The sequence below is a fragment of the Plutella xylostella genome, chromosome 2 (assembly GCF_932276165.1).
Source record: "Plutella xylostella chromosome 2, ilPluXylo3.1, whole genome shotgun sequence".
Taxonomy (NCBI): domain Eukaryota; kingdom Metazoa; phylum Arthropoda; class Insecta; order Lepidoptera; family Plutellidae; genus Plutella; species Plutella xylostella.
The window spans coordinates 1,881,761-1,897,784 of record NC_063982.1 but is presented as its reverse complement, the minus strand read 5'-3'; the positions used below and the strand labels follow the sequence as shown (position 1 = coordinate 1,897,784).

Here is a 16,024-nt window from a genome sequence, read left to right as displayed (position 1 = left end):
CATAGATGGAATGGGTACTTAAAGACTTTATCGACCTCGATAACTGACCTCTGCCGCTGGAACAGGTGTTATAATAACAGCAACACACCTGGAACTCCTGATGGAAGATCTCCAGGTGCTTCTCTATGAGCACGCGGTCGCAGGTCTTGGCCAGCCGCTCCATGGTGGTCTCACTCATATACACCTGCACTCGCTCTATATTTACTAATATACCCATTTTATATAATTATAACTACGTCTTAACTCCAGACGCATTAGCAGCTTCCAATATCCGCTGCATGGGTCCGTTATCGACGTAGCCAAACCTCACAATATCGCTATTCGTGGGACCTTTATCTACGTAGATAAACGTCACCGTCGATAAATACAGCGCTTTCATAGATGGAATGGGTACTTAAAGACTTTATCGACCTCGATAACTGACCTCTGCCGCTGGAACAGGTGTTATAATAACAGCAACACACCTGGAACTCCTGATGGAAGATCTCCAGGTGCTTCTCTATGAGCACGCGGTCGCAGGTCTTGGCCAGCCGCTCCATGGTGGTCTCGTGCAGGTACACCTGCACTCGCTTCTGCTCCTCTTGCAGGCGTTGTTCCGCCTGGAATGGTAAGAGGGGGTTATAATAGAGGTAGTGGTGAATTTTTTGTTCATAATTCGACTTTATATATATTAAATGTAATTTCCCAGTTGCTAGCGTTATGGGGACTTTTGGGTCGGGTCCGTCCTGGGGTGGTTTATTTAGCTAAGTAAGTTGTGTTTTGTTTGTTTGTTTGTTTTATTTTTTTAACCGACTTCAAAAAAAGGAGGAGGTTCTCAATTCGTCGGGATCTTTTTTAACCGACTTCAAAAAAAGGAGGAGGTTCTCAATTCGTCGGGATCTTTTTTTTTTTTTATGTATGTTTACCGATTACTCCGCCGTTTATGAACCGATTTTCAAAATTCTTTTTTTGTTGTATTGGGTTGAGCTCCCAGGTGGTCCCATTTTTTTTTCAGAATTTTATCTCACCCCCAAGGGTGGGTAAAGGGGTAAAAACAGGGTATGAATTTCCATTTTGGGCACATATTAACCGATTCTAATGAAATTAAGAACGTAAATATAGTTCTTATAACAAAAAAATATGATGGTGACCTTGAGCTGATCTGATGATGGAAACGGAAGGCAGTCAGGGGAACTCCTCAACGGTATATAGCAACTACTTCGTGTTTAGGCTTGAATGATTCGTATTGATTAGTAGGACTTTTTGGTATCATTTGCACCTTACTTTTGATTGAAAATTATTACAAATAAACTAAAAACTATTAAATAAAATAATAATTAAAAAAATTAAAAAACCGACTTCAAAAAACCACTAAAATGTAAGAAATAATTTAAGGTTTACACAAATTCTACTCGTATGAGACAGTACAAATATACCTAAGCAGGAACTGTTCTTTTTTGATGTTGGTGCGGTGACAAAGTAATCTGAAGAAATATGGCACCAACTTCAAAAAAGAACAGTTCCTGCTTAGATATATTTGTACTGTCTCATACGAGTAGAATTTGTGTAAACCTTAAATTATTTCTTACATTTTAGTGGTTTTTTGAAGTCGGTTTTTGTATTTTATTTTTGACGAAGCGAGGGTGGATTTTATGTTAAATGTTTGATAAATTTTGTATTTTATTTCCCAGTGTCGTAAGTTTAAGTCTGACATTGCTAAAATATCTTTGCCGATTCGAGCAATGGGTAAACCGTAATACCTCTTTATTTTGACTTTACTGTGTGTGGGTTGTAAACGTAATTTATTGTACCTTGATCATGTATTCGGTGACGGGGTTGTTTCTCAGGAAATCGGTGCTCTCCCGAGTGTAGAACCTGAAAGGAAACAATCTTTGTTATACATGTCGATATAGATAAAATGCATCTGACCAATACGCAGAGGACACTTTTTAGGCCCCCTTTTGAGGTCTCCGGTGGAATATTGTGTAAAATCCTCGCGACGTCATTTGTGCGCGCTATGCCAGTCGCAAATACATAATCAGATATCTTATCATTTAACACGCTTAGTCGTTAGCAGTAGTCAGAATTCCGTCGTCTTCCACTGCAGGACATAAGCCTCTATTTTATTATTTTGTCTGGGGGTTGTACCTGTACCGCGTTCATAAAAATAGCTAGCTAATTAGAGTGTACTACCCCGAGAAACAATTGTATTGTTTGGGGTGTTATGTATAAATGTATATGTCTTGTTTGAAAATGAATAAACGATTTAATTTTTTTTTATTATTTTTTTTTACCTAACTACCTGCAGTTGGCTCTAGATCTAGACGTGCTAAATGCTTTAACGAACTAGGTTTTGGGGCATCTCATGAGAAGAGAAGATGATTATGTTACAAACTAAGTGTTGGAAATGAGACCTGGAGGAATGCGCTACGCAAGAGAACGAGAAAGAAAATATGAGAGAGTGTGCAGTGAATAAGGATATGACAGAGGATAGGGTAAAATGGCGCGACAAAGTGGACCCTAAATAAGCTTTGGCTAGGAAGAAGAAGAGTAAAACGTACCTCTCAGTATCCTCCAAGAACACAGCCTCGAAGGTGTCCTTGTAAATCCCGAGGTTCTGCCCGCGCGCGCTCGGCTCCTCCTCGTTGAGACCGAGGGCCACGTAGCAGTTGATCACCTGTCCACAGACATGGGGGGTATGTTATTATTATTATTATTTAGGTCTAACACAAATGTAGGTTTACATTGGATCAAAAGGGATGACCAAGGCGGATTTTATGGTGGAGTGATTTGGTACGATGGCGATTTATGATGATAGTATTCTCATCCACCCTCCTATCAGTAGCGCGTATGTTAGGATATGAAGACAGGAGATGAATGTTAGATCATAATGGATTAAACGGTGTCCATAATGCGATGCGAGGCAAAAATAGACCAATGGAATTGCATAAAGACTTCGCTCATGCAATTTCATTGGACGATAACTACCTCACTCACCACTCCGCTATCCGGTATGTTAGGGACCTGGCAACGGGAACTAATAAAGATTCACCTGTATATCATCACGACCCATCACGTCCCCACTGCAGGGGCACGGGTCTCCGTCTAGTCCACCACGGTGTGGGTCGGTGTATTGTATTATGTAATGTATAAACTCACCCCAGACACAAGTCTAGTGTTAATAGTTTCCCCATTGCGTTCCCTCTCGATGAGCTTGAGCACCGCGCTGGTCACCTGAAAATAATATAATATATTTTACACTAGCACTTTTAATCTATTTATTTGAAAACGTAGAGCCGTTTGCACCTGCTTTGTTGCATGTATATGTCAATAAGTTCTGTAAATGTATCTTGTTTGAGTACAATTGAAGAATATCTATCTATCTATATATGTATAAAATAAGTAAGACATATTAATTAAAGCCATGTTTCACAATGTCTGGTAGGTCCGGGATAAAATACATACTGTCACTGTCAAAAAAATAATAACATAGAGTGACAGCATGTATTTTATCTCACAGGTAGCCACTAACCAGACATTGTGAAACAGGGCCTAAGTCATATCTAGTTATAAAGTTATTAAAAGTTATGATTGTGATTCTTCTATTAAATCGCTATAATTACCTGCTTGTTAAGGCACTTGAACAGGTTGTCGCGCCACGTGACCAACGCTAGCTGGTAGATCTCGTAGATGCCCTGGGGAATGAGAGAAATAAACATTAACATACAGGGTGTAGCCAAATTATTGCTTAAGAATATTCACGATTGGCTTTCTGAGCCTGCATACTATCGCTTTTAGCTGTTAGACCACTATTTTTGTACCGATGTTTGTGTTTTTTAGAATTGTAGAAAAAAAAAATCTATCTATTTACAGGCTGTTGCAAAAAGGGTAATACTAAGCCGAAATGAGGTAACACAGGGGTCATTTTGAACAACTGTTGTTCTATGCCGAGCTGTGTATTTCCCCACCTCTCTAAAATGCCTCTTTTAATGAATACCTTGCGGCTGTCCTCAAACTTTCGCTTAGTAACAGACCCGTGCCGCGGGCGCAGGCACATACGGCTCCTGTATCTTCTTAAGGCCGTATATTATACTAAATAAGGCCGCCATTTCATACATCACTACATGGGTTCTTTATCGACGTAGATAAACGCCACTATATCACAATTCTGCTATGCTACACGGGTTATTTATCAACGAAGATAATCGTTGCTATATCGCAGATCGCCATCGCTACACGGGTTCTTTATCGACGTAGATAAAAGCCACTATATTGCAATTCTGCATCGTTACACGGGTTTTTTATCGACAAAGATAAACGCTACTTTATCGCGATTAGCCATAAATACGGCGCTGTATTTGGAGGAAACCAGTTTATCTAAATCGCTTTGAGCAATAAGACCGCCCACCTTGCGGCTCTCCTCGAACTCGCGCTTGACCCAGTGCCGGTTCAGGTAGGAGCACACCCCGTTCAGCACCCGCGAGCTGAACTGGTACTCCTCCCATTGAGTCGTGTAGAACGCTAGCACGTCCTCGCCCATTAACTCGGCGCCGTTCTGTGGATTGTGAAGAAAAGGATTTGTTGGTGAGAGTGTAAGTGTAGGTGAATGGGACGAAAAAGTTATAGCTAATTACAGATGGCGCCTTAAACTACTGTACCCAAATGATTTTTTTCTCCCAATAATGTGATTGGTCAGATAAACTCGGGTACACTCAATAGTGCAGCCAAAGTTTCATTCTGTTGCCGCTATGGTTAGCAGTATTCTTTGTTCCCACTATTCCCATAATATTATGTGCGTTTTACCGCTACCCGTCTCGGTAGCTGCTAACTCTGCGGCCTAATAATGCCCTTAATAAGGTAATAACGCAAATTGGTGACCCCGACGTGAACTGAATCTTCTTGAGGAACTACTTTATAAAAAAGGAATATTATAAAGTATTACTTAGAATAGAACACCAACAAGCCCTTTTGTCTTGCTTAAATCTTCTACGGCTAATTAGTTATGACAAAAGGTGATGTAATTGAGATTTAATTGGGTAGCAGATAGCTTAGCGGCCTGAGTGGGCCGGAAATAAGGTAATACAGAAAATTGGTGACCCCGACATGAACAGAATCATCCTGAGGACATTTTTTATAATAAAGGAGTATTACTTAGGACATCAAAGAGCACATTTGTCTTGCTTAAATCTTCTACGGCTAAATAGTGTGGTAAAGGGTGATGTATTGACGTACCTTGAGCAAGTTGATAAGATAGTTCCTGAGGAACTCGCGCAGCCGCTTGTACAGCTCGAGCCCGACCAGCTGCGCGCCGCCGTGCACGTGCCCAGCCTGTATATAGAAAATAAAAAACAATTAGCAAATCATTAAGTGGCTACCCTGTATAACAAACATTGAAGGCAAAACAATTAGCAAATATTTCTAACGGAGATTTGTGGAGGCGTATAAGTGGCCACCCTGTAAGTATATAGGATACACAAATCTATTAGCAAATGATTCAAGACAGTCGTGGTAGAGGATAAGTGGCCACCTGTATAACATAGAGAGAAATCTAAGCAAGCAAGAGCAAAGCTTTCAAGTGGAAAGATATGGAGACGGATAAGGTCTCGACTTCCCATTAATGTAAGTGAGCGCGGCGCTAAACTTTTGTCACGTCTTGTCGTGCGCGTCTTGCGCCTCGTGGTAGGATGCTGACTCGTTTTAATTATCATGGTATATTATGTCAAGGGCAGGATTTAAGTCTGCGACGGAAAACTTTAGTCACGTCTTGTCGTACGCGTCGCGTACGGGGCACACCCCGTGCTAGTATAAAAACGCACCTGTTTCTTCCCCTGCGTGTTCCTGTTGGCGGGCGGCGCGCCGCGGGGCGCGGGCGAGCTGCTGCTGCCCTGCTGGTGCACCGACGTGCAGTAGTTGCACACGCGACTGTGTCATAGGCTTCAGGGGGCGTAGGACTAGGCGCAAGACAACGCCAAGACTCTCGCTATCGAAGCCGCGCCCTATATGAATGAGCGCGACGCAAAACTTTTGTCGCGTTTTAAATGCGCCCCGTGCTAGCTTTACAGCAGACCTAGCACGGGACGCAAGACGCGTACGACAAGACGTCATAAAATGTATGCGCCGCGCTCATTAAGTTCGTGTGCGATGGTATTTTTATGTACAGTCTTGACGCGTGCGTCTTGCGCTCCGTGCTAGGATAGCATCATATTATCTACTGACCTGTTTCTTCCCCTGCGTGCTCCTGTTGGCGGGCGGCGCGCCGCGGGGCGCGGGCGAGCTGCTGCTGCCCTGCTGGTGCACCGACGTGCAGTAGTTGTATACATGACTGGGGGTTTTGGGTTCAGGATATTATTTCGAGGGTTTTTTCATAATACTGAAGTCGAAAAATGGCAAACAACATGATCAGTTTGCATTTTTTTAAAGAAACTTATTAAAATCCTGCACAAAATCCTTTCCTTTCTAATAGGTTTCTTGTTAAATATGATGGGATGCAGCTGGGCGTCAGCTACATTTTTTTTTCTCAATGTGATAGACGTTACCGTTTCTCCAATCAAATCAAGTATATCAAGCCGACTTTAGCATTCTGGCAGCAGTAACAGCCTTCTATCTATCTATGTATCAAGTCCTAAAGATGTGATGACAACTGTAGTGTTTTTACAAAAGGATACGTATACAGGTCCATATAGCGTTGTTTCGTCATGTACTGCCTCTTGTACACTTGCTCGATGCCCTCTCGCAGGTCGCCCCATATCTGAAACAGACGGAGATTGGAGGTACGTTAGTATAGATGACAAACAGATGGGTGTCCACCCCCAGCGGAAAAGGTTTGATGGTAATGGTGGCTTTTACGATCAGTTTCAGAAGTCTCTATCTAAGAAATAGGTAGAGATAGGAGATTAGGTATGTTAGTATAGATGACAAAACAGATAGATGTCCACCCGCAGACGAATTCAGTTTGATGCAATGATGAAAGGGGGGTTTTAAGATCAGCTTCGTAAGTAGCTATGAAATATGTGGAGAGTAAAGTTAGTGGTTAGTTAGTTAGTGAAGTTAGTAAAGATAACTAAACAGATAGATGTCTACCCGCAGTGCAAACAGTTTGATAATAAGGGTGGCTTTTGCGATCAGCTTCCTAAGTAGTTTCATACCTTGCCAAACAAACAAACCGTAATATATTTTTTTGGTAATGAACAGGAATTGAGTTTGACAAGGTATCAAAGACCGTGAGCCTGTACCGACTACTACAGACCCTTATGTTTTTATTTATTTATTTTATAGGTAACCTTATATCTATGATAGCTATGTGTAAAACTGTAGGATTTATAATAGATACGACATTATAAATACAAGTTCTATTTATTAAGCACCTATATTAGCAAATATTGTTTTTTTTTTTAATTTGTGCTATTTATAAATTTTAATACCTACCTATATAAACGCAGTATAATTATGTACATGTTAACACTATAAAACTGTACTTTACACACTTTTATCAATAATATCTCTAAACTTTCAATTTCCATAACCTGGCAACTCTCCAAAAGATGCATATTTAAAAATACGTTCAGATATTATAAATACGCTCGTTTATTCAACCCGCAATACGGAATCGGGTCATAAAAATAAATTATTAGTTGCGAATGAGATGCAGGCATAATCTCGTGTAGAGAATGTGATGTCAGTTTCCGAAACGGTATTTAAAAGTTAACCATCGATTTTATTCACCAAACTACCAGCCAGGTATAAGTGTCATGCCTATCGGAATCGGACGCAACGGACGCATCGTGTTCAGTATTCTTTGTGCGCCCACTTCATCGACATTGGCAACGCCGTTTCTCCATAATTTAAGACAATCCGTTTGATGCGATACAGACAATATCGAGGTGGCCTCTTACCTTTTCTATTCTATTCTCTATTTGGATGTAAGTACCTGCACCTGGCTCTCTCGAGTGGAACCTTTGTGCATATCCCCTAGGTCTAAACTGCCTTCCTAAGCTTGGACCATTTCCCACCACGCTGGTCCACTGCGGGTTGGTGGGTTTACATATCTAGATGTGCTAAATCTAGATATGCAGGTTACCTCACGATGTTTTCCTTCACCGTAAGAGCGATACTATACATTGTACTTAAATTCAGAACTCATTGGTACTTGTCAGCGCCGGGATTCGAACCCGCATCTCTGGCGTGAGAAGCGGACGCTTACCTTTATCTGACTGGCTAATAGTTTAGCAATGTCACCATATTATTGGCGTTACATTTATAAATAGACAACAATCGTGCGATGCGATGGCGGTATTACAAAACCAGCAAAATAACTGCCAAGTGCGATGCGATGACAGTCAGTCTTCACATTAATGGCACTATTCTATCTATCTATCATGGCGAGCTGATTTTCCGCATTTAGCCTCCAAGGTGGGCCATTATGCGTGAAATACCTATGGGGTGACTAGCTATTAAGCCACCCAAGCTCACGCCAGAAAGCCAGTAGACGACCTAGGTTGCTCATGACTTCCCGGAGGGACCCCGGAGATCCGAGGATTTTTGATCGTATTGTCTCCACGCCTTTGCAATGTAACAAGACATGGGAAGCTGTTTCATCTTCCTCCATGCAACTTCTGCAAAGAGGAGTGGTGGAGATTTTCATGCGATATAGGTGTTTATTTAACCGGCAGTGGCCTGTTATGGTACTTATCACGACACGTAAGTTTGCTCTGTCCAAGCATAATAATTTGCGTGTTAGTTTAGTATTAATTAGTGGTGCAAAAGCTTTTGTTTGTTTGCACTCGGCACTGTTACTCCAGAGATTGGTGTGGCATTCTGTCGTTCGGGAACGCAACCAAGAGCGAATTTGGTTGAAAGGGATCGGTACTATCGGCTCTGGGCCTATTGGTGCAGTGTCAGATCCCTTTCGTGCAAGTTCATCAGCAGCGTCGTTCCCCAGCGACCCGCTGTGCCCTTTTATCCACTGGAGGGTTATGGTATTGTTTTGTGAGGCAAGCGATTCTAGAGCTGAGTGACACTCTAGTACTAGCCCCGAAGTTATAGTTTTGCTAGACAAAGCTAGCAGAACTGCAGCACTATCAGATAGGATACGAATACGTTGATTCGTAACCTTTCTAGATTTGACTGCGTTAGCGGCCCGTGTAATAGCAACACATTCAGCCTGAAAGATTGTGTTGTATTTGCTTAGTGCCAGTGAAAAATGAATGTTTAGGTCATCGGAGTGGACACCAGCACCCGTACCTGACGTTTTTTTGGATCCATCAGTGTAAATTCTCAGTTCATATATACTGGACTGATCTCTTGGTTCTTCATGCAATTGAATGTTATAGTGCCTTTTAAATATATGGATAAGCGGTATTCGATCACCAATGGCTGCCATCATTGGTTGATGTTTTATGGCTTCCAACATAATGGATGTGTGTGACGCTGTTGAGTTATTTGCCCAGACGCCAGCTGCTCTTAGTCTAAAAGCGGCGGCAGCTGCTTCCTGTTTCACCACGAGATGTAATGGTGGAAGGTCGAGAAGTACCTCAAGTGCGGCCGTGGGTGTTGATTTCATGCATCCTGTGATGGCTACACATGCAAGCCTTTGTAGCTTTTGCAGCTTGTTTTTTACTGAGCTAAGTTCTGTTCTGGGCCACCAGACTACAGAACCGTAAGTTATGGTAGGTCGTATGACAGCTTTGTACAGCCATAATGTTAATTTTGGTTTAAGGCCCCAGGTTTTTCCTAACATTCGCTTACACTGCCAGAAAGCGATCGTAGCCTGTTTTATTTTGTTATCGAGATGTTTATTCCAGTTCAACTTGTTATCTAGCGTTATGCCAAGATATTTCACTTCGGTTGAAAGTGTTAGTTGAGTACCAAATAATGTAGGCAAGCTCATGTTATTGAGTTTTCTCTTGTTAGTAAATAGGACTAATTCTGTTTTACTGGGATTGACTTTTAGTCGATACTCCCTGCACCATTGCTCGACAATCTTCATTGCGGCCTGCATAACGCTACAATCTAATATGGCACTATATTGGCATTGACAGTGATGACGTATTTTACACGAGGGACGCCCTCCTACCCGCTGGACCGACGGCCTTAGACCGGCAGCCGGTAGGAAGGCAATGGACAGATTATTGTATATTTTTGCACGTCACCAATACAGGCTCGCCATATAATATTTGTATACCTAATTTAGTAAGTATGAGTGCTTACATAGAGAATCGGGTTCCCTGTATCTACCTGTACCGGTAACCTGATTATGCGAAAGCGCTCACTCCCGGAGCATTTCCCGGATTTTTTTATGTCATGAGCATAATCAGGTTACCGGTTCAGGTAGATACAGGGAACCCGTTTCTCTATGTAAGCACCCTATGAGTATAAATTAGGTATTAATTCAAAGAACACGCAAATACATAGTAATCTTTGAGGTTAAAGTGCTTTTACGGAAATACAGAAATGGATAAAGGTCATTTAGGTAACAGAGAAACGAGAAACAAACCTTCACAAAACCTGTTTTGGCAACCGTACTTTAGAATACAAAATTTACGTATTTTTTCCCTACGATACTTTTATATTTATGTTTGCATACATTATGTTAAAATATGCTTAATTGTGACACACTTACCATTTCAAAGTGAAACAGAAGCATAAAATGTAGGTTATAAATACATAGTACATATATGTATCACGTGCTTCTTTATTATGATATATTGATAATAGTATACATATTAATGACATTGCCCCTGATGCCCTGTTTGCATAGCACGGGGCGCAAGACGTGACAAAAGTTTTGCGTCGCGCTCACTCACATCGCGCGGCTTCGAGAGCGAGTGCGACGGAAAACCTTTGACACGTCTTGACGTGCGCGTCTTGCGTTCCGTGCTAGGCCTTCTCATAGTTCTCATGTACCTAGACCTAGTACCTACCTTATGCATTAAGTTTTAAGTTTTAAACCACGACTGGCATTTAACAAACCGATTGCATAGATTAAGGAAAATCAGTAGGTAGCCACAGTTTTTCCACATAAATATTTCCAAATATGTTCAGAATGTCTACGTCACCGCCTTTTGGCTTATCTTTTAAGCTGCGTACAGCCCGGCCCAACGAACGCCCAACGATGGATATTTGGGTGATTCTCAAAAAACGGCTCCAAAAGCATAATTTCTTTGGCGCATTTTTTTTTTCATGTTGTTTGAATATTATACCCCACATATTGTAGAGGTTTTACACCTCTTTAGTTATCTCTTATTGGCCCTGAAATCTATCGAGCCGATTCAAAGTTACAGCAATTTTAAACAATTTTGGGCCAATGAAATTAGATTGGCACCAATGAAATTAGAAAACACACCAAAGAAATTATAAAAGGTCCCAAAGAAGTTAGTTTTAAGAACAAAGAAATTTGAAATTACTTTAAAGAAATTAGTTTTATACGTAGATTGCAAATAATACACAACAAAACTAAAACTCACGCATATCTTTATTTGTTTTTAACATAATTACCTGATCACGTAAGGGTGCAAGGGTTCTCAACATCCTAATGAACCAATTGCCCACCCTCAGCTGCCCGGGGTGCACTCTGCTAAATAACAGACGAGGCTCTGGCGACCGGATGATGGTGGTATAACCATCCAAAAACAGCTACACTAAATCCCATAGGCCGGCGATGGGCAGCAGCGTCACCGGTATGAAAAAGTGTAAAGAGGACGAGGACACGATAACCCGGCCACATGTTCTACCATCAGGAGGGCGACCAACTGTCCCAAGGTAGCGTAGGATTCCTCGTCAACAAGACCCTTGTCAACAACGTAGTGGAGATCAGCAGTGTGTCAAATCGGGTAGCGTACCTAGTACTTAAACTAACCGAGAGGTATTCCTTGAAGGTCGTACATGTATATGCACCAACCTCGGGACACTCTGACACAGAAGTCGAAGTAGTATACGAGGATATCTCTAGGGCATCACGTGTACTACTAGGACCCAATACACCGTTGTGATGGGGGACTTCAACGCCAAAGTGGGAGTACAAGAAAGCGACGAATCGAGGGTAGGACATCATGGCTTTGGTATCAGAAACCAGAGAGGGCAAATGCTTGTAGACTTCGTGGAAAGGGAGGGGCTTTCTTTCTGATGAATTCTTTCTTTGAGAATCGGCCCCAGAGGAAGTGCACATGGGTAAGCCCCGATGGTAGGACGAAAAACGAAAAAGACTTCATTATGACTGACAAGCGGCACATATTCAGAGATGTCCCAGTGATCAATAGGTTTAAAACTGGGAGTGATCACCGACTTCTCCGAGGCACTTTGAATATCAACTTCAAGCTGGAGAGGAGATGTCTGGTGAAGTCGACCCTACGTCCCACACTGCACCAAATTGGAGCTGTCAACACCAGCTTCTAGAGAGAACTACAGTTCTTCAGAAGGGTGACCAAACCCTTCTGAAGAACTATAGACCAATCTCGCTTTTAAGCCATGTATACAAGCTGTTATCGAGGGTTATCAAGAATGGTCTTACCCAAAAGTTAGACGAGTTTCAGCACCCGGAGCAGGCTGGGTTTCAAAAAGGCTTTATTACAATAGACCATATCCACACAGTAAGGTAGATTATACAGAAGACCGAAGAGTATAATCAGCCTCTGTATCTAGCCTTTGTGGACTATGAAAAAGCCTTCGACTACATCGAGACCTAAGCAGTTTTGGAATCCTTGCAGAGACGCCAAATCGACTGGCGCTATTTCGAGGTGTTGAGGTGTCTGTACAATGCCGCTACTATGCCTGTCCAAGTACAGGACCACAAGACAAGACCTATCCAACTGAAACGTGGAGTGAGACAGGGGGATATGATATCTCCGAAACTGTTCACCAATTCACTGGATGTCTTTAAGACGTTGGACTGGAAAGGACATGGCATATGTATAAATGGCGAGTACATGTCACACCTCCGCTTCGCGGACGATATCGTTATTATGGCAGAATCTCTGCAGGAACTTAGCTGGATGTTAAGTGGCCTAAATGCTGCTTCCCGACGTGTAGGCCTCGGTATGAACTTGGACAAGACGAAAGTCATGTACAATGCTCACATGAAACCGGAGCCGGTCGTCGTTGGTGAGGCAACAATCGAAGTTGTGCCTACCTCGTGCAGACTATTCGACTAGGCAGAAGCAACTTGGACAAGGAGGCTGCAAGGCGCATCCAACTGGGTTGGGCTGCATTCGGGAAACTTCATCACATATTCTCCTCGTCCATTCCTCAGAGCCTGAAGACTAGCTAGCTAGAAGCTAGTGATGACGTATGGTGCTGAGACGTGGAAACTGACGGTAGGACTGGTCCACCGATTTAAATTCGCTCAGCGTGCTATGGCTCTCCATAGGTACCCCAAGCATAACTCTCTAGTTATGCTTGGGGTTTCTCTGATGGATCGTATCAGAAATTAGGTTATCCGTCAGACCTCTGAGACTAAGGTTACCAACTTAGCTGTCAATATATGCAACCGCAGCGTGGCCCGCTGGACTGACGACCTTAGGCGGGTAGCCGGTAGTAGTTGGATGAGGAAGGCCGAGAACCGAGTGTTGTGGCGCTCCTTGGGAGAGGCCTATGTCCATTGGATGATTATTGGCTGATGATGATGATGATAGAATTAACCATAATAGACATTGAATGCATAAAGTTAGCGTTATTAATGGTGTTTCATACTCAATACTAATTTCTTTGTATCAAAACTAATTTCGTTGGCGCAGAATGCCAAAGAAATCCAAAGAAATTATTGCCAACGAAATTAGAAATCATCACTTAAAAATTATTTTAACAGAAAGCTGAAGTACAATTGGAACCTCTTATTGACACGTGCATACTGTTTGAATAGACATACGTGGACAAAAATATGTATGCAACAAAAACAAATAATAGCACGAAAGTAACAATCGAAGAAATTAGGCACTTACCTGACCAAAACCCGTTATGGCGCAAAAAAAAAATTTTTTCGTCGTACTCCGTAAACTTACGCTCCTCTGCTCCTAGTCGAAGATAGTGGGGGACTGAAGGGTGAGGGACGCATGATGATTATGTCCGGTGATCGTTTAAACGCAGAGTAGGAAGATGGTATCGTGACGCCAAAGAAGTTAGTTTTTTTTCTCGGACAAAATTGAATGCGTTATATTTTTGAAAACTAAACCTAAGAGTGAATAGAAACCTAATTTACAGTTACCATAAGTATCTGTTATAATGATAACATATAAATCATAAGCTTATTTTACTCTAAAAAGTGAGTTTTTCTTGACCTAAAAATAAAATCAAGTGAAGGACGCGCCAAAGAACTTATGATATTGAGTTTTAAAAAATCATTGTCGCTTTCTTTATAAATTTATGCATTACATTACTAATGTATAAAAACGGTCACAAGATACATTATTCAAAAAAAAATACATCCTGGTATAAAACTATCAATTTCATGTATTTTATGGCTTGGACATACCTAAATCGCGTCATTTGAGAATCACCCATTTATCATACAGGGCAGATTGCAGCAACGAAGGTCAACGAAACCCGTTCGTTGGCGTTCATTTGGGCGGACTACACGCAGATTTATTTAAACACCCTGTATACTAAAATGTCTAACTAGTATTCTTACTGTGTGGTTATAACAACCATTTCTGGGGGCTACTTTTACTGATTCGATTAGTTCAGCCTTGTCGATTCCAATCAGTTATTGTAAACAGGTGCATTTTCACTGCTATGTGAAACACGCACGGCACAACAAGTGGTGTTATACATTCTGTGACACTGTCTAAACGCTGTTCTATGTAAATTATGAAGAGATTGGACGCAATGATAATACCTATATCGAAAATGGCAAAAGAACACACACGGAAAAAAAATCTTTGTGGTAACCGCGCTCAAACTACATATAATACTTATTAGATATTATAGGGTTAGAAAAATGACCGAATAATAAAAATAAAACCAAAAATTATTGTGACTCTCGAAGAACAATGTTGATGAAATACAGAAAACAATGCCACTGTCACGAATCTAGGTCAAAGATAATAGCTAGGCTTCGTACTATAGGTCTAGCTGACCTCTAAACTTAGAGCTAGCTTGAAGAACTTTAAAATCAATGTAATTCGTAATTTCTATCCCCATTATTAAGTAATGTACGCCATTAAGTAATTTTTAATTCAAAATATTAATTACTAAAAAAGTCTTTAAAAGTTTTTCCGTGGGGATTACGGGATAAAAAGTAGCCTATGTTCTTTCTCAGGGTCTAGCTAGACCATGTGTACCTATACTAAATTTCATTCAAATCCGTCCAGTAGTTTTGGCGTGAAAGAGTAACAGACAGACACAGTTACTTTCGCATTTATAATATTAGTTAGGATTTTTCAAGTTGCGTTGCGATTCAACTACTATCTAGGTACTAACTACTACTAACCAAATGATAAATCTTATTTTATAGTCAGAAGAATTAGGTACTAACATGTCCCGATCGATCGAATAAAAGTATGAATGTTTCGATATGGTAACTGGGGGCATAGACTAATGGGGGTTATTCTCTACGACTCTGTCTCGACGGCGCCGGAGCTTAGGCGGTAGTGAAGCTGCTTCCGAAGCTTGGGGCCGCGGGTTCGAATCCCGCCCAGGGCAAACATTCGAGTGATGAGCACTTGTGTTTGCCTTGTGTCGGGTTGTCGTTTATCTATTTAACATGTATCTATCTATGTATCTGTGTAGATATATCAGCTGATCGACAACCATTACACCAACAAGTGACAACAACCATGACAACCATTGCCGGATGGCCATGTGTGAGATGTCCCCACATATTTAAAAATGTATTTATTTAATCTCGTTGTATTAAGCGTACCGATTGCTTTACAATTCTCGTTCGTTCGTTCGTCAATTTACAAAGTAACCCCCCAGTAACATACAAAAATGGTATTGTGGAGGGGTCAGGTATCTGGCGGCAGACTGTACAACTGTACTATACAATCTAACGGTAAAGGAACTCCTCACACGGGGCATGGAGAAAAAAAACCTGCACATCTAGATCTAGCTCGAT

General features: G+C 41.4%; 1 protein-coding gene across 2 annotated transcripts in view; it reads right to left on the bottom strand.

Moving 5' to 3' along the window:
* LOC105384376 (cullin-1) overlaps positions 1-16,024 on the bottom strand; it is a 42,374-nt gene that overhangs the window by 22,246 nt on the left and 4,104 nt on the right. For both annotated transcript variants that reach the window (XM_048629488.1, XM_048629517.1), the window contains exons 3-11: positions 6,645-6,727; positions 6,196-6,301; positions 5,212-5,307; positions 4,388-4,534; positions 3,603-3,674; positions 3,139-3,213; positions 2,541-2,656; positions 1,791-1,854; positions 465-599 (exon numbers count right to left, since the gene is read on the bottom strand). In XM_048629488.1, the coding sequence (XP_048485445.1) occupies positions 465-599; positions 1,791-1,854; positions 2,541-2,656; positions 3,139-3,213; positions 3,603-3,674; positions 4,388-4,534; positions 5,212-5,307; positions 6,196-6,301; positions 6,645-6,727 (894 nt within the window). The remainder of the gene's footprint in view (positions 1-464; positions 600-1,790; positions 1,855-2,540; positions 2,657-3,138; positions 3,214-3,602; positions 3,675-4,387; positions 4,535-5,211; positions 5,308-6,195; positions 6,302-6,644; positions 6,728-16,024) is intronic.